At 42.3% G+C, this 24219-nt stretch overlaps 1 protein-coding gene across 1 annotated transcript; it reads right to left on the reverse strand.

Annotated features, from left to right (window-relative positions):
* Positions 1–1828: 1828 nt before the first annotated feature.
* On the reverse strand, positions 1829–24039 carry commd7 (COMM domain containing 7). The gene is made up of 9 exons (XM_070895081.1): positions 23890–24039; positions 18866–18919; positions 16908–17010; positions 12028–12084; positions 11900–11937; positions 7393–7483; positions 5616–5665; positions 2240–2288; positions 1829–2144 (listed from the first exon to the last, which is right to left on the reverse strand). The coding sequence occupies exons 1-9, from the start codon at positions 23971–23973 to the stop codon at positions 2068–2070; spliced, it is 603 nt and encodes a 200-aa protein (XP_070751182.1). The 5' UTR covers positions 23974–24039; the 3' UTR covers positions 1829–2067.
* Between the last annotated feature and the right edge of the window lie 180 nt (positions 24040–24219).

Here is a 24219-nt window from a genome sequence, read left to right on the forward strand (position 1 = left end):
TAAGTCAGAAGGTGAAATGGTCGAGCCCCATTCTAAACAGCCCCTGCAGGTAGAGGCTAGAATATAGTCTCTAAAGACTGGGTTGACATCCAGTGGGGTAGTTGCATCCGGACAGTTGCCACTGGCTCAGTAGTGGTATGAGTGGCTGAGTCAGAAGAGTGGATTTGGGACCTACTCCAGAGAGCATCGGCAAATGGAGCGGCAGCTTTGAGTAGGGAGTCGACGTTCAGCGGGGGTACTTAAGAGTAGATGGGGCTCTGTAGCATTGGTTACACCCACCTAGGAGAACATACTAAGAACATAAGAAATAGGAGTAGGAGTAGACCGTACTCTCCCCATATCCCTTGATTCTCTTAGTGCGCAAGAATCTATCAATATCAGTCTTGGATATACTCAACGACTGAGCATCCACAGCCCTGTGGGGTAGAGAATTCCAAAGATTCACAACCCTCTGAGTGAAGAAATTTCTCCTCATCTCAGTCCCAAGTTACTCCAGTCTTTCCTTGTAACTCAGAACTTTGACATTAGAGATCAGCCTTGTGGTTCTTCACTGCATCACATCCGGTGCTTCACTGTCTCCCTTGTGTCTCAGTGACCAGAATTGGATGCAGTAGTTAGATAACAGCTTTCTATTAAATCTGTTTTATTATTTTGGCTATGTCAATTGCTTCTTTGCATTGGTTGGACATGTTTAGTGTTAAACCTACAAGGTCTCATAGGTCTCTTTCAGCTTCTTCCTTAGCTATTTCAATACCATTCATGGAATACGTGTGTCTCCTATTTTCCTTCCTTATGTACAGTAGTGTACACTTGTCTTTATTAAGTTCATTTGATATTTTCCCCACTTACTTGTTTTGTCCATTCATTCTGTAATTTATGAACTGCTGATTCCACTGCCTCTCTTAGTTTGATATTGTTTATAAATTTTGACCACTTTACTTTGAGTTCGAGTCGAGGTCATTTATTTAAATTAGAAACAGTAGTGTTCCCAACATTGAGCTCTGGGAAAACCCACTCATTACTCCGCTGGTAGAGGTCATCTCACACCACTACTCTTTAGAGTCATTTTGGGCCTTGATATACAATTTAAACTTCAAACTTAGCTTTAGTGGAAAGCAGTTTCAGTTGTATTGAAAAAGAAAATCGGACTTGGTGTAAAACTATTGGCATTGACCAATTTCGCCCCCTTTCATCCAAAATATAATAAAACTGTCAGCTTGGCTCAGCTGGTAGCGTTTTCACCTCCAAGTCAGATGGCTGTGGGTTCAAGCCCCATTCCACGATCTGAGCACAGGCTGCATTTCAGTGCAATAGTGAGGGAGTGTCGTATTGCCCTAAATGCTGCCTTCTGGGTGAATATTAAACTGGCTGCCTGTGAGCGTAAAAGATTCTAAAGCACTATTTGAAGCGCAGGGCACTGTCTTAGCTTACCTTCAACTAAAATCAGACAGGCTGGTAATTTATCTCATTTGCTGCTTGAGAGCTCTTGCTGTATGGAAATTGGCTGCTGTGTTTGCTTACACAGCAGAGATCACACTTCAACAAGTGATATTGCTATTGGGTATGATGTGTCAGAGGACAGCAGGATGCAGACATGCTGAAAATTTCTCTCACAAGGGAGATTCTAATCCCAGCCCGACCATCAAAGAGACGTGTTGAGCAGAGGTTAGCTGCTTCTTTGCAGGGAGGACAAGAGGGCAAATCAGCTTCATACAAAATGTTCCACTGGCAGAGGGTTTAAAGCAACCCAATATCATTTATTCTTTCAGCTTACAAATAGTGTGTGATGTGGGACGATCGAGAGAGGAATGTAACTTTTACAAAGCAGAACAGGAATTACTTTTTATATATAATAGACATAGCATCATTTTATTTACATAATAAAGTTAAACTATGCTAACACTTGCAACTGATAGGAACAATAGGAGGTTCCCTGGACACCACCTAGAAGTTTCAACAGATAGTGACTCAGAAAGTGTTTCTACAACTTCAGTGTATAAGTGCACTTTCTTTACAAGTAGAAAAGGAATTTTGTTTAAATAATTTGATGAATAATGATGCAGAAATTTAACTGAAACATTCAAGACTAGTCTTGGCTTGTTCCATTTCGTGCAAGAAGTTGTAGAACTGTGGCAACGTCAACTCTAAACAAAGAAAAATAAAAGTATATTCGTGAATATTGTGAACCAATTTAAGTAATAAAAAGCACTGACAATTCAATGAATATGGATGTACTTACCCATGTAAATATTTTCACTTTTATTCCCCTTCTTTATAACTAACTTTAACTGAAATAAAAAGAATTTGTTAGAAACAAGGCTGAGAGGTTTACACAATGAAGCCAGTGAAAATGCTGAGCAACTCTAGTTCAATTCATAGTGGAGTAAGTTCCTATGATGAATAACAGAGTAAGCTAATTGATGGACATTTATCGATGGATCGTGAACCATAAGACGAAGAAGCTCAATTGGTTTACAGCAGTGATCTGAAGCCAAATTTTATTTATGCTCTTAAAATCACTGGTGTCTGCAAGCTAAGCTGTATTTATTGTGTATTGATTTGTTTTTACTAATGTTTTAACAATATTTTCTGCCTTCTTCCAAGTCTCTCCCTGATATGCAGCTTACCCAACCAGGAATGGAGAGCAAGAGAGATCTACTTTCAGCTATCTGGACAGCGATCCTGAGTGATATTCTCCAATTTTCCCTTCTTACAGAGAGAAGCACCTTGCCAATGCTGTTCCTTATGTCTACGATGAGGCTGATGTCTCACCATACTGGAATTATATCCTACCACTCCTTGTAACTGTGCGTTAGAGCTCCCTGTGCTATCCTTTGATATGTTGTTTGTGTTTTTGGTGGCTGTTTATTTTCTACCTCAATTGGCTCCTCATAACATGCACCATCCTCTTATTGAATGTGATTATTTTCACTATTGATTGCTGGATTTACAAAGATTTCTTCATACATATCAAAATTAGCAAAACTAATTCTTATGATAGCTTTTCTCATCTATAACAATCCAGAGTGAAATGAGGGTATCCCTCTGTCCTTGCAAAATACCACCCCATCTCCAACCTCCCTTTCCTCGCCAAAGTCCTTGAACGTGTTGTCGCCTCCCAAATCCGTGCCCACCTTCCCTGGAATCCCTCCAATCAGGTGCCCGTCCCTGCCACTGTATGTAAACGGTTCTTATCAAAGTCAAAAATGACATCCGATGTGACTGAGACCATGGTAAACTATCCCTCCTCATTTTTCTCAACCTGTCTGCAGCCTTTGACATAGTTGACCACAGCATCCTCCTCCAATGCCTCTCCTCTGTCGTGCAGCTGGATGAGACTGTACGCGCCTGCTTCCATTCTTAACTATCCAGTTGTAGTCAGAGAATCAACTGCAATGGCTTCTCTTCCTGCTCCTGTACCGTTACCTCTGGTGTCCCCCAAGGACTTATCCTTGGCCCCCTCCTATTTCTCATCTACATGCTGGCTCTCGGTGGCATCTTCTGAAAACATGATAGGTTCCACGTGTATGCTGATGACACCCAGCACTGCTTCAGCACCACCTTTCTCAACCCCTCCACTATCTCTAAATTGTTCCACTGCTTGTCCAACATCCAGTACTAGATGAGCAGAAATTTCCTCCAACTAAATATTGGGAAGACTGAAGCTATTGTCTTCGGTCCCCGCCACAAACCCTGCTCCTTAGCCACCGACTCCATCCCTCTCCCTGGCAACCTTCTAAGGCTGAACCAGACTGTTGGTAACCTTGGTGTCGCATTTGACCCCGAGATGAGTTTCTGACCATACATCTGCACCATCACTAAGACTGCCTATTTCCGCCTCCGTAACATCGCCCAACTCCACCTCCCATCTTCCACCCTCCATAAACTGAAGGTCATGCAAAACTCTGCTGCTCTTAACCTAACACATCCCATTCAACCATCATCACCATGCTTGCAGACCTACATTGATTCCAGGTTGAGCAACACCTCGATTTAAAAATTCTCATCCTTCTTTTAAAAAATCGCTCCATGGTCTCACCCTTCCCCACCTCTGTAACCTTGTCCAACCCTACAACCCTCCAAGATATCTGCACTCTTCTAATTCTGGCCTCTTGCGCATATCCAATTTTAATTGCCCCACCATTGATGGCCGTGCCAAGGAGGAGCCAAGGACAGATCCTCGGGGGACACCAGAGGTAACGGTGCGGGAACGGGATGAGAAGCCATTGCAAGTGATTCTCTGGCCATGACTGGATAGATAAGAATGGAGCCAGGCGAATGCAGTCCCACCCAGCTGGATGACGGTAAAGAAAGTGATGCTGAAGCAACATCCCCCAGCTATGTTATCTAAAGCCAACTACGGCAGTATGGTGACTGGTTATGGTAATCATTTTGTTTTGACACCGCAAGGTAAATGATGACTCACAAAGTCAACTGTAAAAATTAAAAAGACAGGCTGCCTAGACTTGCTTAAAATAAATGTTACTCTTCCAAATGGCTTGGAAGAAGGGACTGAGTGTAATGTAGCCAAGCTTGCTGACGATACAAAGATGGGAGGGAAAAGCAATGTGTGAGGAGGACACAAAAAATCTGCAAAAGGACAAACAGGCTAAGTGAGTGGGCAAAAATTTGGCAGATGGAGTATAATGTTGGAAAGTGTGAGGTCATGCACTTTGGCAGAAAAAAAATCAAAGAGCAAGTTATTATTTAAATGGAGAAAGATTACAAAGTGCTGCAGTACAGCAGGACCTGGGGGTATTTGTGCATGAAACACAAAAGGATAGTATGCAGGTACAGCAAGTGATCAGAAAGGCCAATGGTATCTTGGCCTTTATTGCAAAGGGGATGAAGTATAAAAGCAGGGAAGTCTTGCTACAGTTGTACAGGTATTGGTGAGGCCACACCTGGAATACTGCGTGCAGTTTTGGTTTCCATATATGCGAAAGGATATACTTGCTTTGGAGGCAGTTCAGAGAAGGTTCACTAGGTTGATTCCGGAGATGAGAGGATTGACTTACGAGGAAAGGTTGAGTAGGTTGGGCCTCTACTCATTGGAATTCAGAAGAATGAGAGGTGATCTTATCGAAACGTATAAGATTATGAGGGGGCTTGACAAGGTGGATGCAAACAGGATGTCTCCACCGATAGGGGAGATTAGAACTAGAGGGCATAATCTTAGAATAAAGGGCTGCCCATTTAAAATTGGGATGAGGAGAAATTTCTTCTCTCAGAGGGTTCTAAATCTGTGGAATTCGCTGCCTCAGAGAGCTGTGGAAGCTGGGACATTGAATAAATTTAAGACAGAAATAGAGAGTTTCTTAAACGATAAGGGGATAAGGGGTTATGGGGAGCAGGCAGGGAAGTGGACCTGAGTCCATGATCGGATCAGCCATGATTGTATTAAATGGTGGAGCAGGCTCGAGGGGCTGTATGGCTTACTCCTGCTCCTATTTCTTATGTTCTTATGGTTGAATAGGAAGGATAACGGATGGTAAGTATTCAGAACTTGGTAGTTAAGAACAAGACTAAAAGGGGTGTGGGTCCTTATATTTAATATAAAATATACATTGTCAATACGAGATTATCCATCAATGTACAAATGACAAAAGGATTACCTGTAAAAATATGCTGCCAACTTTTTGTAGCTCACTGCTCCCTGCAGTTACTGCAAACAAAGAGAATATGGAAGAAGCAATATTTTTCTTCTTTTTTCTTTGACTTTTATGTTACTGCCTTAGGCAAAACTTTGAGTCTTTTGATATTTAATGGCAGTAATAAATTTATTTTTGTAATTAATTCTTCAGAATACACACTTTTCAATGAATAGACACAGCAGTATAAATGGGGCCATTAAATGATTCCAGAATCCCCAACCTTTTCTTAGCAAGGACTAGCATCAAGAGGTAATCAAAGCAGAATTCTGCCATATTTACAGTTAAATCAAAGCCACCCCATACCTTTCTGCCACAGAATACTAAGGAGGTCTATTTCTTAAATGAAGCAAAGTGCATAAAGGATAATCAGAGTAAGCTGTTGAATCCAGAATTGATCCAACACAAGGGGCATACATTTCATATTAAACAGTTTAACGTCATACCTTATCATATGCAGCAAAAGTGCCATAATTATTGGGGAGTAAAATTAATGACATCAGTAGGAAGGGGCTGCTGCACATGCCAATATTGGAACAATGGTTAATATTGCTGCAGTCTTTTTGGTATGCACGTCAAGCAGGAAAGATAAGGCAGTCGGTATATATTATGGTTATGTTTGGGGACTTCGGCTTATTGCATTGTGAATCAGCAGCCTTTTGTGCAGAAAGAGAAATCTAATGAGGTGTGGTGGCAAGAACAATAACCATTTGGCATCATATGAAGACAAATGCAAGGGAGAGTTAATGTGGTGTAATGTTATTTTGTACAGCAATGAGGCAATATTGCTTAATACCATCTGCAGTGTTTCACTGTTGAAGATATTTAGGTTTTATATAAAGTTCTAAGCAATTATATTCAGCAATCCGAATAATTTCTACTCTACTCTACTCTACTTGCGCAAATGAAGGGTCTCATCTATATTCTGTCCCTCAGCAATATCATCTGCAGTCACGGGGTCAGTTTCCACATTTCTACTGATGACAGTTAGATTTACTCTGGACCCGATGATAAAATCTATGGTATCAGACTGCCTGTCTGACATCGTCATGGATGGGTCAAGATTTCCTTCAGCTGAACAGTGGGAAGATTGAAGCCATTATTTTTGTCCCCTTCCATAAATCTGCTCCCATGCCACTGACTACATCCTCCTCCTGCCCACTCACTCAGATTGAATCAGAGTGAGGAAAATCTATTGCTAAGTGCACTGCTCATCCTAAACCTGAGCTTCAAATCCCATCACCAAGCCTGCTTACTTCCACCTCCACACCAGTGCTGCATGCAGTACAAACCCACAGCCAGGTCTCAATTTGACACCAGAGTAAGATTCCCAGAAGGCAGAAAGCGTCACTCCACTTTACCCTGGAGTCAAGTTGGGTCTGATTTCTGATTTAAAGTGATATACCAGTAGTTTAAATGCACATTAGGTATGCAGCCAAGTGCATCTTTTCAATAATGACATTATGGAGTTTCATGTAGTAGTAAATGTGTTTGCATAAGATTCCCTTGTGCAATATTTCAATACAAGTTAAAATAAATGGGTTAAACTGATTGCATTAATATACCACATAAAGAAATTTGACATCAATACGTTAATTGGTGGGCTACCAGAGGAAATTATATCCCAATGCGTTTCAGTTAACAGTACAACATGTCACTTAGTTTACTAATGTGTATTTTTTTTTAAAAATCAGTTATACAGCAAAAGGTCCTCAATGTACAAAATAAAATTGAAAATTACCACCAAATTTCCACTCCATATCTACCAACTGATTGACGGTCATTGTTTGTCCTACTGCCAGTCTTGACAACACTGCAGAATGCAATCTCCACTGAAAATATAAGACATGATTAAACAATGCTCATATAGACTATTGTTCACCATATCCCTTTCTCTTTATTGTAGAGTGCTCGGAGATATCTTCCTGCACATGAAGAGCACCAAATAAATGCTAGTTGTAGTTGTAACATTTGTCTTAAATAGAGCTGCTTCTTTTATTGGTACATTTGTGGTTAAATTGGAATTATTTTATATTCCAAAGTTAGTTTAATATCTTTTAAAATTTTAGCTGATAAATGATGAAATAATGCAAACCTGGTGTGATGTTTAGTTAAAACTAACTTTTTGCTTAAGGCCACACATTTTCGCCAAGATATTGCACCATGAAGTGAACATAAGATAAGAACATAAGAAATAGGAGCAGGAATAGGCCATATGTTCTATCGAGCCTGTTCTGCCATTCAATAAGATTATGGCTGAACTTCTGCATCAACTCCACTTTCCCGCCTATCCCCATATCCCTCGATTCCCTTACTGCCCAAAAATCTGTCGATCTCAGTCTTGAATATACTGTGATGCAACAAATCGAACTCCTGATTTACTAGGTAGTTACGAGATAAATCCAAAGGGCTAGAATTTCAGATTTCAGCATGAAAATAGTAGTTTTATGCCAAAATTACCGTTTTTGCTTTGTTACCGTTTTTAGGCCCGCTCTTCGGCCTTTATTTTGCACATTGTTAAAAATCGGCGTTGCACAAGGATTCTAACCGCAAACCGCGAATTTCGGCAACTTTAGTCTGGGGCTGATAGCGCTGAGAGGCATTGAGAGGGGGGGAAAAACAACAAAAATTGCAAAAAACAAGAACCATTCACAAAACCCTTACCTGCTAAATCGCTGAAAAAGAATTAAAAAATAAAAACTTTCCAACTTACCTTTTTTGCAGGTATTCATACTTACCGCTGCTGTACCACAGCGTGGAGGCGTACCACTCCAGGGAGCAGCACGAGCTGCGATGGCAGTGAAGAGTGATGTCATCAAGGTCCAGGTCAGTGATTGGAGCATGGGCAGATACAGCAGGAACGGCGAGGTCGGGGCGAAGGAGCGACGAGAGACTGTGGAGGGACGTGATCGGGGCCCAGGAGAGGCGCGAGTTCGGGGCCAGGGGCAGCACGGACCAGTCCACACTGTGATATGTGTGCGCACTAGGTCCGTGCAGCAGAGCAGGTCTCCAGTTCTCTTGGATAACCCTTGCTACTGGATAAAGACCTAGCTCTGTAAAGCCCGTGTGGTGGCTGGTATGCACTACACGTCAAAAAAATTCACACACAGGCATCTTCCACCCTTCAGGATGTAGTTCAGGACCTGGAATATTAGGTCCTTCATTGAAACACCTGTGAACTCATCCTTTTTTGGCGTGGACTCAGCTCCACTTACCCGCCCTCTGCCCGTAACCCTTAATTCCCTTATTGCTTAAAAATCTATCTATCTTTGACTTGAAAACATTCAATGAGCTAGCCTCAACTGCTTCCTTGGGCAGAGAATTCCACAGATTCACAACCCTCTGGGAGAAGAAATTCTTTCTCAACTCGGTTTTAAATTGGCTCCTCCGTATTTTGAGGCTGTGCCCCCTAGTTCTAATCTCCCCCACCAATGGAAACAACCTCTCTGCCTCTATCTTGTCTATCCCTTTCATGATTTTAAATGTTTCGATAAGATCACCCCTCATTCTTCTGAATTCCAATGAGTAGAGGCCCAACCTACTCAAACTTTCCTCATAAGGCAACCCCCTCATCCCCAGAATCAACCTAGTGAACCTTCTCTGAACTGCCTCCAAAGCAAGTATATCCTTTCATAAATATGGAAACCAAAACTGCACGCAGTACTCCAGGTGCGGCCTCACCAATACCCTGTACAGTTGCAGCAGGACCTCCCTGCTTTTGTACTCCATCCCTCTTGCAATGAAGGCCAACATTCCATTCGCCTTCCTGATTACCTGCTGCACCTGCAAACTAACCTTTTGGGATTCATGCACAAGGAAAAAAAAACAAAAAAAAGAAAAAACACAAAAAAAAACCAAAAAAAGGAAAAAAAAGGGCCTTGTAAATGTCTGGTGTGTCACCCAGGTCGGGTGGCACAGTTTAATGTTTATGTTTTGCAGGTAGACTCTAAAAGAGTTTCATGCACAAGGAAAAAAAACAAAAAAAAAGAAGAAAAAAAAAAGGAAAAAAAGGGGCCTTGTAAATGTCTGGTGTGTCATCCAGGTCGGGTGGCACGGTTTAATGTTTTGTTTTACAGATAAACTTTAAAAGAGTTTCATGCACAAGGACCCCCAGGTCCCTCTGCACCGCAGCATGTGAGCCACATGAAGCCAGAGGCCACAAACAAAGGGGATGAAATCCAAAATGGCCTCTAACATTTATTGAGCATCACCATTTTGAACCTCGATCCTAGAATTTTTCCCCATATTGACTTCAGCAGCTTGATACAGTGCTACAGATATTTTTTTACAAGACCCCAAACGGCAGCCTTGTGTGCATCCACTTTAATGGACAGCACATGCAAAGAAAATGTAGAGTAACTGTCTTCCTTTGCAGTGTGTCCACTCCACAGTATTATGCATAATAGTTTTGTTCACAGTGCTTTCTCTAGATAGCTTCCTTGCCTTTTCCTTACAGAGTATTTGGCAGGTGTTTGCAAATACTCAGTGGGCAGGAATGTGATTAGGAGTAGGTGAAAACCAAATTTAAAAATGTCTCGAGTTACCAGGTAAATTCTCTAGGATTGTTGTGCTTGTATCCCTGGGCAGGAAACATTATTCTGACTTAGAAATTTAATTACATGCAAAACTGTAAAGTAGAAAATGGCATCAACACAATTATTTTCCCAAGCCACCTTCGCCGGATGCCTTTCACTTTTATATGCTCGGGGATTCCAGACATCCTTTCCCACATGCAAAGGAATGGAATATAAAAGCAGGGAAGTCTTGCTACAGTTATACAAGGTTTTGGTGAGGCCACACCTGGAATACTGCGTGCAGTTTTGGTTTCCATATTTACGAAAGGATATACTTGCTTTGGAGGCAGTTCAGAGAAGGTTCACTAGGTTGATTCCGGGGATGAGGGGGTTGCCTTATGAGGAAAGTTTGAGTAGGTTGGGCCTTCTACTCATCGGAATTCAGAAGAATGAGGGGTGATCTTATCGAAACGTATAAGATTATGAGGGAGCTTGACAAGGTGGATGCAGAGAGGATGTTTCCACTGATGGGGGAGACTAGAACTAGAGGGCATGATCTTAGAATAAGGGGCCGCCCATTTAAAACAAAGATGAGGAGAAATTTCTTCTCTCAGAGGGTTGTAAATCTGTGGAATTCGCAGCCTCAAGAGAGCTGTGGAAGCTGGGACATTGAATAAATTTAAGACAGAAATAGACAGTTTCTTAAATGATAAGGGGATAAGGGGTTATGGGGAGCAGACGGGGAAGTGGAGCTGAGTCCATGATCATATTGGCCATGATCTTATTGAATGGCAGAGCAGGCTCGAGGGGCCAAATGGCCTACTCCTGCTCCTATTTCTTATGATGGTTATTCATTGATGGTACTATGATTCACATTGCTCCCTCATATTCTGAGAGAAAGGGCTATCACACTGCCACAAAAAGTGAAATAGCTCTATAAGAGATGAACCCCTTTTGATTACACTATAGAGGCTGGGATACCTCCAGCTCCTGATAACATCTCTTTGCTTTCATGTATTGTAAAAGGGAGTTATAGCCATGCTGAATCCCAGCACCAACATCACACAGCCAGAATGTCTGGGAAATAGATACAGACACATGCAGTTGGTATGATATGATGAAAATAAAACCTGTATTGTCAGTCAAGTGTTTTGAATACCCAATGTTCCTCTAAGCACTATGTGGTGCCCAAACCATGTAGGTACCCAGTGATATTGAGCCCTGGCATTAGGTCACTGTACCATAGCATTGAACTACAATCAACTTGACACATCACATTAGTTTCAATTATCAAAGACAACATGGATTTCTTCTTTTGAATACTGTAAAAGACTTCTATTTCTTGCAGAACATTTTAATCCGTTATAATTGCATCTTCTTTAGCTAGCATTGAAAAGCAGCTTAAGAAATTGATAGATGGAAATGTCCTGAAAGAAATGTAAGTTTTACATGATGCCAAAGTCAAGACAAATTCCTAAACTTGATTATTAAAACTATACTGTGCTTACTGTATTTCTGTAATATTTGGTGTGTAGCACTGCTATTAGCTCTGAACTTTTCCCATGTCCTATTATGATACAATACAGAATTAATTCACTTTATTCAGAATTAATAGTGAACACTTTTGGAATTGCATGCTTTGAAGACTAATATTCTTATTCTCATTTTATGTTAAATCTGAGGCAGTCGTAATTATAATTTCAAAATATTATATGGTGGAAGAAAATAACTTACTTGATCTGCAAAGCATCTAGCCTTCTCCTCACTTAGTCCTTTATAATTAAGAAACAAAAGTACATATTTAATATTTAAGGGGAAATTTTTTTTATGGAGGAGTATAGTGACAGTTGAATGCAACATACCCAGAGTAATGAAATCAGTCTTGACATGGTCAGCTGTCAAATTCCTTTTCAAGGCACCTATAGGAAAGATGAACAAATTTTAATTCTAATTAAAAAGACTTGCATTTATATCGCGCCTTTCATGACCACTGGAAATCTCAAAGCGCTTTACAGCCATTGAAGTACTTTTTGGAGTGTAGTCACTGTTGTAATGTGGGAAACGTGGCAGCCAATTTAAGCACAGCAAGCTCCCACAAAAAGCAATGTGATAATGACCAGATAATCTGTTTTGTTATGTTGATTGAGGAATAAATATTGGCCAGGACACCGGGGATAACTCACCTGCTCCTCTTTGAAATAGTGCCATGGGATCTTTTACTTCCACCTGACAGAGCGGATAGGGCCTCGGTTTAACGTCTCATCTGAAAGACGGCACCTCCGACAGTACAGCAGTCCCTCAGTACTGCACTGGAGTGTCAGCCTAGATTTTTACACTCAAGTCCCTGGAGTGGGACTTGAACCCACAACCTTCTGACTCAGGCGAGAGTGCTATCCACTGAGCCACAGCTTACACTTTATAAGAATATATCCCTGTTAAGATTTTAAAATTGAGTTTTCTATAACTATAGAATTTTGCCCGTTGTTTTCCAGTCTTTATCCAGACTAGCTAATTGGTTAATGCAAGCGTTTTGACTCTTGTTCACATAAATGCATACCATGGAGCCTCAGGGACCACACCTAAAGTTTAAATCCATGTTCCATTTTATTTTCATATATCTCAAGTATAGGTATTGATGTTGTAATTTAAGATTTAGCCACCAATGAGTTAAAAGCGCTAAGAACAAGACCGTATACACCTCCAGCTCATAAAATTATAATATGGTAGGGCAGCAAATAAGAAATATAAGCCTTAATGATATGGAATGCCTGTGCTTCAAGCACCAGATTGCCATGACTCAGAGGCCACAGTTTGGATTACAGGATCCAGAAAGTGTATGCGCTATAGGATTCTCATCCTGCTAAGGGATTTTTGGAGAGGAAACCAGTAGACTATCATATCATTTGTAAACCTGAGTGCAGCTTCCTCGAGGGCGAAACTTTCTTTGTTAAACATAGTTTTCTCCCCTCTTCTTTCTGGTGTCCTTCCTTATTCAAAAGTGTCAAGAATATTAGATTGATCAGGCACTCTGCTCTGATTGGACAAAAATGATCTACTTTGAAGCATAAACATTCCAAAGAAAAATTCAAAGACGAATGACAAGGAGTTGTTACAACTAGATCAAGAATTTGATATTTTGTATGTGAAAACTCAACATTATAGGTTTTCTTGCTAGCAAACAAGAAAACATGCAATGAGATATAACAGACTTGATGCCGAGTGCCAAAGTACTCATATCGTCCACTCTGTGTGGACATTGCATTTCTCCAATTCTACAAGTGAATTCTGAGAAACAAGCTAAATATATCAGGAATATGATGCTTCCTGCAATTTAGGAAATGCCATCTGCGGAAAGCAACAAGCCTGGGCTTAACAATTGAGTTGTTGGAATGGATATATATTGTGGAATTTTGCTTGGTTGCCTTTGGAGTACGTGAGAAATTAGGCAGAACTCAAATGATTAAGTAATTAGATTAGACCCTGTGATAGGCTAGATTGTGCATGGTTGTGAAATCTGCAAGTTTGATGGGCGAACTTCCCTTTTCCCAGTCCAGGATCTTCTTGTATGTTCAAAATATCTTTTTGACATTTAATATGCCCTAAGCTGCATTAAGAGTAAACACTTAAATGAGTTGCAGAACAGCACAGAATCTTTAAGTTAAGAGGTCACCTAAAAATATTGACAAATACAAGAGAAGCTCATTTTTATATAAAAGCCAAATGTTTCATGAAATGACAATCTGTTAATTGCAGGATAGTCAGCACTGATTGTTAATTATCTCAGTTACATAATCTACAATGATGTGTGGACTATTCGCTTCAAAACAGAATTTTAAAATGTTCTTTTTAAACTTAGGCTCCCCTTTCATTGCCAGCATGGACAATTTTAAATGTCTATAATTTACCAGAACCTTAGCAGATTGTCATTATTTATTTTAATTCATTCTCGGACATGGACGTCACTAGTAAGGCCAGCATTTATTGCCCATCCACAGTTGTCCTCGAGAAGGTGGTGGTGAGCCGCCTTCTTGAACCACTGCAGCCCATGTAGTGAAAGTACTCCCATGGTGCTGTTAGATAGTGAGCTTCAGGATTTTGACCAGGATTTATTTTTAAAGATTTTACCACTGTGCCGTGTTTTGGATTTGTGGCCATTTAAGTTAAATCTAGTTCACATGAAAATCACAACACAATTCAAAGGATGGGCATGAGGAGAATTAGTATTAAAGCTAGAAGGGCCAGATTGTGGAATGCTGCCACTTGTACAGCAGTTTGAACTGAGACACTAAGGCCACAATTTTAACTGATCCCATCTGCCAGAAACTGAGCGGGGGCAGTTAAAATAATGGGTGTCAGTTACCCCCACACCCCCCACCGATCCTTCTCAGTGTGTCCCCATATTAAGCTGCTCTTTTGAGCATGCGAGGACATCTGCAAGAAGGCAGCAGGGTCCTGTTTTAAATATGGAGATCGAGTCCTATAATGTCTTCAGGGCCCGACCTGCAATGTCAACCAAAGGCCTGAGTGGGGGGAGAGGGGGGTCAGTGTTGGCTTTCCGGTCAGGCAGAACCTACCTGGAGCCTGATCCTGACCCAGAAGAGTCTCAGAAGGCAAGTTTCAAATTTATTTTTCAGTTTATCTTGTGTGCCAGGAGTGCTCCTCTGGGCCATACAAGGAAGATTTGAGCATTCCTTGCAATGGGCTACCCTCCCTCTCCTCAAACGCGGCAAGAACCCCCACCCCTGAAACCATCCATCCCCACAGGTCCCTGGCGGTGGTCTCTTACCATTTTGTTGTGCTTGGGCCTGTCGGCCGGGCTGTCAATCTGGCTGGATGTCAGGGTGGGAGATGGCATTATTTTTTTTGAACGAGGCCCTGACGATAAGGTCATTGGGGTCTCCACGTCTCCGGCCTTGGCAGGTTTTCGACACGCTACCGTGCTCCCTCCCCTCCTCCTCATTAATATTGGGACCCAAGAGTCACTTGACTTATTGGGCCGTAAATTGCGGCCTCTCCGGGTGCGTACGATGTGCGCAGGCGACCAAAGAGGCCCTGCATGTTCCGGGTTTAGGCATACGTAAGGCCTGCTTTTACCAGTGTAAGAATTTTAAAAGATAGAAAAATTACATTTTAATCACTAATTTTCATATTAACAACCCTGTCCATTAAGATAAGTTTATTTCTAACCCTATTAAAATATTTTTTTAAATCCCCCAAAAATATTTTTTTCTAAAACATTTAATTTAATTCAATTTCATTTAATTTTAAATATGTGAGGTGTTTTTTAAAATTTATGCATTGTGTTTTTGGGGCAATCCCCATTCATAGTAATGGGAAGTCCGTATAAATGGAACTCACCAGTACTATCAATGAGAACACTCCATGTTCATTGGTGTTCCGGCCCACATGATCCCAGTGATGGGCGTACGCTGATGGGATACGTGGGGCTCTGCACTGGGCTGCATATCTAGGCCTTGTAGCCGGAGTGTTGGTTCCTCTGGGACCACCAGGGAGGCATCCGCCAAATTTCTGGGCCATATGTTGAGATGGTCTCACTGATTTGAAAAATAGCAGGAGATAGTTTCTAGAGGCTCCAACTTGAGGAATTGGGGGGGGGTGGGGGCAGTGGGACAGTAGCTGGTTTAGTTGTCAACCCTGCTGGCCAACGCCTGGACCGAGAGGGGGATCTCAAATTGAACTGCTGGCTTCTTGTCCACCTAGGGACAAAAGAGCAGAAAAATACAGTCTGGGATCAGTTTGTTGTAATGTCTGGTAAGAGGAGGACAGATGCCCTGTTTAATGCAGAGCTGGTTGGAATCGGAGAAATGGCTGACCAAAAAGAATGAATGCTTAGACCGCTAACAGGGATAGTATAGCATGTTTTGCTATTTTCTATATTGCAAAGAAGTTTACTAAAATTAAGTCAAAGTGACATGGGACTTATGATTATAGTTATTTTGTATGTTCGCTTGCTGACTAAAATAAAGCAGCCTTTTGATTTTCAGCTAGCCACTAGTTAGGTCTCACTAAATTGTTAATCAATCAGCCTTTCAAAAGATTAGCAAAGCACAGGTGGTTACACATGAGAGATTACGGTATCTAGTTCATATAACACATGTTAATTGTAATGGCTCCAGATCATACTATTTTATTACTAAATATTGGGCAGTAAAGGTAAACTCCTTTACACACTTGCTGATCTCACTGGCCCCTAGTTACATACTTTCTGATCTCACTGGCCCCCGGTTTACACACCGTCTGAACTCACTGGCCTCCGGGTTACACACTTTCTGATCTCACTGGCCCCTGGGTTACACACTTTCTGATCTCACTTGCCTCCGTGTTGCACACCGACTGAACTCACTGGCCCCCGGGTTACAGACTCTCTGATCTCACTGCGACCCCGGGTTACACAATTGTCTGATCTCCCTGGGCCCCCGAGTTACACTCAGCCTGATCTCATTGATCGCCAGGGTTGCACACTGTGTGATCTCACTGCGACCCCGTGTTAAGCACTTTCTGATCTCAGAGTGCCCAAAGGAGGGACACAGGATAAGTTTGTGGGTGAGACCAGTGATGCTGAACCCAAGAAAATATCTAGAGTAGAAAAACAATGATAACGCACTGTATTGTTATAATGTGTCATGTTTTATACTGGTGACACATAAATCTCCCCTGTCACAAGAAAGGATTAGAAAGCCCACAACTAACAATGCACAATAGAAGTCAAACCTGTTCTCACCATTTGGAACCAACAGGACACTTTTCACAATGTTTTTCAATGGGCCTGGGCTCATTCCATTCTGTGAGGCAAATTCACTGAGTTGGCTTAAGAATCGCTCTGACTGAAAATGAGGGAAAAAATAAATTTTGTTCAACAGTGCATTTTAAAATTTCAAACATAATAACAGCTTTAAACAGTAAAATAGTGTTCTTATGATGGTAAACAGTCTTACTTATCCATCTTCTGAAGATGGTGCAATGACAAGTCAGACAACAGTGATCTTTTTACATTATCAGTCTCGTCTGACATGTAAACATAAGGGCTAGGAATTTGCAGTTAGTAGTGAAGCATTCACCGTTGGCCCTGAAGAAAGCTGCCCATGGAAATCTTGCGATCTCTGTGGCGTGAAGTTTGCTTTTTTTGACGCGCATGTAATTTCAGTGCAATATAAGGGGGAATACCTAACGCGATCTGTTGTGACGTCAATAAGCTGTCTAAACAGCCAATCACATTGCAGAATTATCACAGACAGGGAAGCAGGAAATGAGAACCTACTATCATCTCGGCTTTTAAAAAAATGTTAGCGAGCAAAACAAAGATTGGGGCTCTCACATCGGGATAAGGTAAACCTGAATAAATATGAACAAACTTTTAAAAAAATGTTTAAAATAATTTTAAGTTTCTTAAAAATTGTATTTTTTTTTCATAATGGAGAAATTTGACACTCCACAAAATTAAAGTGAGTTTTTCAGGGCCATAACATTTGTTTAGCAGTCAATATGTTGTTGAAACCCCAGTTACACCTTATCCAACATGGCCTTAAACCTAATGGGGTATTATCACAGAAAAGCCCAAGTTTTTGTCAGTTTTGCTGATTGCCAGTAATGTTGGGGAGGAGGAGTAGAACAGCGTAGCCAGTGTTGGAGCCAATTACTGACCGCAGCTTCAGGATTTCTGCGTTCAGAAGCGCATGCGCTACATCCTGAGTTTGTGGTCAGTTTCAAATGTGCAGTAACGACGAATGCTGTTAGTTCGTTGTTATTACCCACCGCAAAATTCGGGCCAAGTTGTGTCGCTTTGCAGAAGCCAAAAGCAGAGGCCTGCACATCAGCAGGGTGGAAGAACATTCATTATAGGGACGATAATCCTGGGCTGTTCTTGCACATCTCTTAGTGCCTGATTCTTAGCGACATCAACAAAGGGCTCACAGTGGGCTCCCCTAGATATCCTCTTGGCTGAGGATGGTATGTAATGCAGGAACACAGGCTGAATATTTTGAAGAAGTCTTAACTTAAAAACAAAACAGTATTGTGAAGCGGTCTTGGAATTTAAAGGACTGAGATATAGGCTCATGCCTACAGACTGCCAAAAAGGTGAAGTTGCCAATTTCAGCCATTCTGCGATGGAGAAGCACTCAGTGGGCTTCGTGACAAGAGGACTGGGGAGTAACAAATAGCTTGTGCTTGCACACATTCCAGCTGCTGCCTTATGAGCAACACAAGCAAAGGCCTGAGAACCAACTGCCTATCTGTTAATTTGATTCCCCTTGATGCATGACCTTGGGGGCCCCAAAAAAGGTGTAGGAGAAAATGTGAACAAATGGAGACATACATACTCAGCAAGAATGAAAGAACTACAGTGCAAAAGTTCACACTGCAGAAGATACAAGACTAGAAATCACTCTTGTTGATATTAGCAAAAGTATAATTAACTCTTTGTTTTAACTGGCTTATTAAAATAATAAAAGAATGCCATACAAACATGGCAAGTGTCCACCCGCTAACATCACCTACAAATTGCTAAGCTATCTTATGGTATGTTATTTTCCTGGTAACCAGCATGATAGTTCTTTAGTTGGGTTTGTGAGACGAACCATTCCAGTAACTGAGTCAGCTAGAAATTTCCAATACAAGAATGCCACCTTTTAAATACAACAGACACTTAACAGAATTGCTAAACTTCACAACTTTTCTTACCTCTGTGGGTTCTGTAACAAAGCGGAAGATTATTTCTGTCAATGCTGAGAATTGCTGCAAATGAAATTCATGAAATGTAAATGCTTTACTGTAATGGATGAATAAAAAATACATCTTAGCCACACAAATTCTAAAAATATGATTGTTTAAAAAAGTTATTTTCAAATCAGACCAACTCAAAAACATAGTTGCCTCTACCCAAACTGCCTTTACTATCACAAAGATAACTTGTATTTTTTTCCCTTTACCTCACCTTTTTCATTGCTTCTACAGCAGCAGTTCAGTTTAAAATAAAAGCAAATGGAAAGGGGGGAAATACACACCCGAGGACCAATGTGAGCTTCTCCCACATCTTACTTTTCCTGTTGGAACTGGAGCAAAAGACAAGGCGAGTTGGGAAAATGCTGAATGGGATGGTGAGCTGGCTACAGTAGTGCAGGAATAGTTAGGGTAGTTGCATGTTCAGCCATGAACTCATTGAATGGCGGTGCAGGCTCGAAGGGCCGAATGGCCTACTCCTACACCTATTTTTTATGTTTATGTTTTCTATGAAACTACCCGCTGTATAAATGTGTGCCAGTTTGTGAACCAGAAGAAACAAATATCAAATTTGTTGATAGATTTGACATTGCTATAATAGTAAGTAAAATACTGGTATCAGACTGGCATTCTGGAGCTGCTAAATGTCCAGCTTTTATTTAACGATAACTTAATCACCAACACTACTTTGATCCCTCTAAGTGACTGTAATGTATCCTACAAGGCTACTGTTGGTACTATCACAAGGTGCGCCACCAGAGGGCACAGCAGTGGGAGACTTGTAGGTTACCTGTACAGGTGTGCCTGGCCTAATATAAAAGGCAGGCCACCAGGTGTGATCCGCACTCTGGAGTTAACAAATAAAGGACTAAGGTCACTACAGTTCAAGTACAACACATTGCCTCGTGGAGTCATTACTAGAGCATTTAAGGACACAACAATTGGCGATGAGATTATGAACTTTCACGCAAAAATGGCTACCCTTGGTACGTTGCAGCAGTTCGCCGATGGTGATGATTGGGATGCCTTTGTGGAGAGACTCAAACATTTCTTCACAGCAAACGACCTGGCAGGAGACGACCCGCAGAGCTACCTTGCTAACCCAGTTGTGGGCCTCATCAGGGACTTGGTGGCACCAGCAAAGACAATGACCAAGACGTACAAGGAGCTCGTAACACTGATCAATGAGCAACTCAAGCCCAAGGAGAGCATCCTCACAGCCAGACACTTGTTCTATACCTACCGACGGCCCGAAAGCCAGGAAATCGCGAAATATGCCCCAGACCTCAGGAGGCTGGTGGCACCGTACAAGTTCGGCAACCACCTCAATAAAGCGCTGCGGGACATTTTTGTCACTGGAATTGGCCATGAGGGCCTTCTTCATAAGCTACTGTCGACGGATACCACAGTCACACTGCAGAAGGCCATCTCTATGAGCCAGGCATTCATGACCTCGACCTGCGGCTCTAGGCAGATGACTCACCCTCAGGACTCAAACCCGGTAGGTACTTTGCACAGAGTGGCGCCGTTTAGATGCTGGACTGTAGAACGTGAACCTTCTCAGGGAAGCGAGAACAAGCCCCAGAGACCTTTAACTCAGAGTCCGCCGAGGGGGGCTAATCGAGTAGCACCATGCTGGCGTTGCGGAGGGAATCACAGGGCTCACCAGTGCCGCTTTAAAGATTATGTATGCAAAGGCTGCAACACAAAGGGTCACATCCAGCGAATGTGTAAGAGAAATATGACTCACTGTGTCAATGAAGAGTCTGCAGATGGCCATGAATCCAGCGCGGATTATGAATCGATAGGCAAAGAAGCAGCCCAGCCCAATGCGGAGGTACATAGCATGTTTACCTGCACCACCGAGTGTTTCCCGTTGAAGATAGATGGCGTTCCAGTCTTCATGGAAGTGGACACAAGGGTGAGCCAGTCAGTGATATATCAGGAAGCCTTTGAGAGGCTATGGACAATCAAGCTGAACGACCCAAGTTGGTCCCGGTTCAGGCAAAGCTGCGCACCTACATTGATGAAATCATCCCAGTCGTTGGTAGCGCAAATGTAAAGGTACTCCATGATGGCACGGTGCACAAGTTACCCCTGTGGATTGTTGCAGGTGATGGACCAATGCTGCTCGGCAGAAGGTGGATGGAGAAGATCCATTGGAACTGGGAAGACTTCACCCCTCCAGCGATCGACGTCCTCTGCGTTCAGAGGCAAAACAAGCCCTCAGCTGAGGGTGGACCTGTCACCGGAGAGCAGACCAGCACAGCACCCGAGGCACAGACCGCTCAGCACGACTGCGTGGAGATGATCCAGCTGAGACGACCCGAACGCACCTTCCAGTCTCCAGTGGCAGGACTTCGGAGGAAGAAAATCGGATCCAGAAGCGACTTCCCAGCTTCGGTGGCAGAACCCGGGGAGAAGAGGATCACCGCAGTCGACATCGTGGATGGAGGAAAGATGCCGCCCAAACCATGATGAGGTGCTGAAGAAAAGGATGGCCGCGGCCAGACCACGAGGTGCAGCGCTGATGGAGCAACTCGTGGCACCAAACGGAGAAGAGGATTGGGGTAAAGCAAGCTAGGCTCTCTTAAAGGAGGCCTGCAACCCACTATAATTAAAAGGGACAGTTCCACACACTTAAGCAATGTAATAACAACTATAAGTCAGAGACAAAATGTGTATGTGATAATCTGAATTGTGTACATGCAATCATCGAGGAAAAGTCACGCGATCATGTAAAATGTGTAATTGATGATCTGAATTGTGCACATGCAACCAGCGAGGAAAAGTCGCGCGATCACGATCGGACCCACAGAGTATCCAGCAGAAGTAATGAAAAGTTGTGTGATGTAGGTTTTCAACTGCAAGCAGCCAATGCAGCAGATGCTCCATCGGGAGCACACAGGTACAGTGAGCTACCCAATGCTGTAGCCTGCGTCCCAGGGACCAGAGTTATGCACCATGGAGTGTGGCCCTAAGCAGCCAACACACACGAGCTGCAGAGCAAGCGACCTCAGCAGGGCAATGGCACCGGTATCAATATCCTGCCCCTATTTGGTTCCACCTCTCAGGCACCCGATGGCACCAACTGCCACGAGCTTGAAAGAGCAGACTGTGCCAAAGCGCAGTCCCCAGACCCCATCGCCCCCAAGGCCATACCCGTAAACAACGGGTCACCCGCTACAGTCCCCCCAAAGGGGACCAGCTAGGATCCCAAACCAAACGACGCCCAGGCCAGCGAGTCAGCAGTCCCCTGTGCACTGCTAGACGACAGCTCCTCAGGGACAGGGAGGTCATAGGCACCTGTGAACCGGCCCAATGCTAGGGACCATGGCAACAGCCCCAAGAGCAGGCAACTCGAGCCAACCGGGTTCCACTGCCACCAGAGGGCACAGCAGTGGGAGACTTGTAGGTTACCTGTACAGGTGTGCCTGGCCTAGTATAAAAGGCAGGTCACCAGGTGTGGTCCGCACTCTGGAGTTAACAAATAAAGGACTAAGGTCACTACAGTTCAAGTACAACACATTGCCTTGTGGAGTTATTACTAGAGCATTTAAGGACACAACAGTGACAAATGCACTTTTCTCAAAAAGCATCAAAATAATTCAATTTATGACTTGCTATTTCATATTCTATAAATGTGATTTAAGCACATGCCTCAACTTGTTAATGGAACTACAACCTACAACAGGCAATTACCTATACCATTAGCTAAACAGTTAGATTAGTAAACGGCAAACTGGCATCAGCTATGTCATATTTTTTGAAACTAAGATTAAAAACATCCACACACATACACCTGCTGTAACACATACTTGTCACAATGCTGAACAAGAAGGTGTAACAGCAGAGATTTGAGATTTTATTGTTCCAATTTTCTACAGTAGGCACGAACGAGGTTAGCAGTGGCTGCAAACCTACCTGCAATATAAAGGTGATAGTTTATGTATACATTAGACATTTGGTAACTTTCTAAATGCACCTATTATGCCAGACTAGCTGGGCTTGCTTGTCTTTACGTTTTAATAATAAGACAAGGGTCAATGCACCATTATGGATTTTTCCTTACTGCACAAATTTTCAAATTTAGTTGCCTGGGTCCTCGGTTTGCAAGGGAGTTCCCAAGATTATCGGACTTCTGTATTATCAAGATGTTATTTCCTAATAAATACTTTCTACAATGATAAAATTGGTTTCCTGTAGGTAGCTGACATTGTCTTTACAAGTTAGCACAGGGGGACACTGGGAAGTGTGTCAATATTTGCAGGGGCCCCCATACATAAAGTCACTCTTACACTGTAGTAATTTCTAAGGTTGAAAACTTTTGTCAAACCTAAAATCGATGAGTGAGCAGGGGAAAAGAGGGGCTAGGAACAGATGAAAATGTATTATAAACTTTAGTAACTAATAATTTTGCATCTTACAACACGGAAGTGAATTAAATTTTGACTTTTAATTTTTAAAAAGCAGACTTGGGGTGCGGATATTTTTGTTTCAGAAACTTTCAAACTGATGACAGCCCTTAAGTTAAGATTTGAGAGCAACTACTTGGATGGGAATGGGACTATAATTGATTTTGTTTTAAAAGAAGTCACCTTTCTTAGGTCACTCTAAACTAGTTATGTGTGATCTCAGTTCCGATGAAAGATAAACACCCAAAACGTTGGTCTGTATTTTCTCTGTTGAGATGCTGACTGGCCTGCTATGTTTTTGCAGTATGCGATGTTTAGTTTCAGTATTTGCAGTTTCTCCTCATGTGCTTAAATGGGTTTGTAATTATGTATCGCCGTTGCTAATCATAAATGTCAATTCTATCATGTTGCTGATCATTAATATTAATCCCATAATTTCCCTGATGTTTACAGCTCTGCATCAATATGCTCATAAGGAGCCTCTACCTCTCTTCGTCTTGCAGATTCAAACACGCAATGTTCATTGAACAATTTTTTTTAAAAAAAAGGACCTCCATTCGCAGCAATTACCTGGTTGGAGAGTTTATTGAGTGTCTGGATGTCGCTGGACACGGAGTCCGGCACAGGCTCGGCGCTGAAGTGCAATTTGTGCATCTTCTCCTCCCCACTGCCTGTGTGCTGCTGCTTCCAGCCAGAGCAGGGCGAGGAGGAGGGGCGGCGCTGACTTACAGCTCACAGTCTGCACATTCGGCACAGAGAGAGTGAAAAAAAATTAAAAAACAGAACTCGCAATTAGCATTAATTAATTCAAGAGATATTTTAGAAGGAGAAGGAGGCAGGGGGTTTATTTCGACGATACTGAAAAAAAGGAATTTGTCGAGGCGGTAAATGTGGGTGCAG

Source organism: Pristiophorus japonicus, chromosome 12 (genome assembly GCF_044704955.1).
Source record: "Pristiophorus japonicus isolate sPriJap1 chromosome 12, sPriJap1.hap1, whole genome shotgun sequence".
In the NCBI taxonomy this organism is placed as follows: Eukaryota; Metazoa; Chordata; class Chondrichthyes; family Pristiophoridae; genus Pristiophorus; species Pristiophorus japonicus.

Coding starts and splice junctions, on each gene's coding strand:
- commd7 (XM_070895081.1), bottom strand. CDS start 23,973: ATGCACAAATTGCACTTCAGCGCCGAGCCTGTGCCGGACTCCGTGTCC. Junction 11,938..12,027: donor GACTGATTTCATTACTCTGG/GTATGTTGCATT, acceptor TTAATTATAAAG/GACTAAGTGAGGAGAAGGCT. Junction 5,666..7,392: donor TATGGAGTGGAAATTTGGTG/GTAATTTTCAAT, acceptor CTTTGTTTGCAG/TAACTGCAGGGAGCAGTGAG.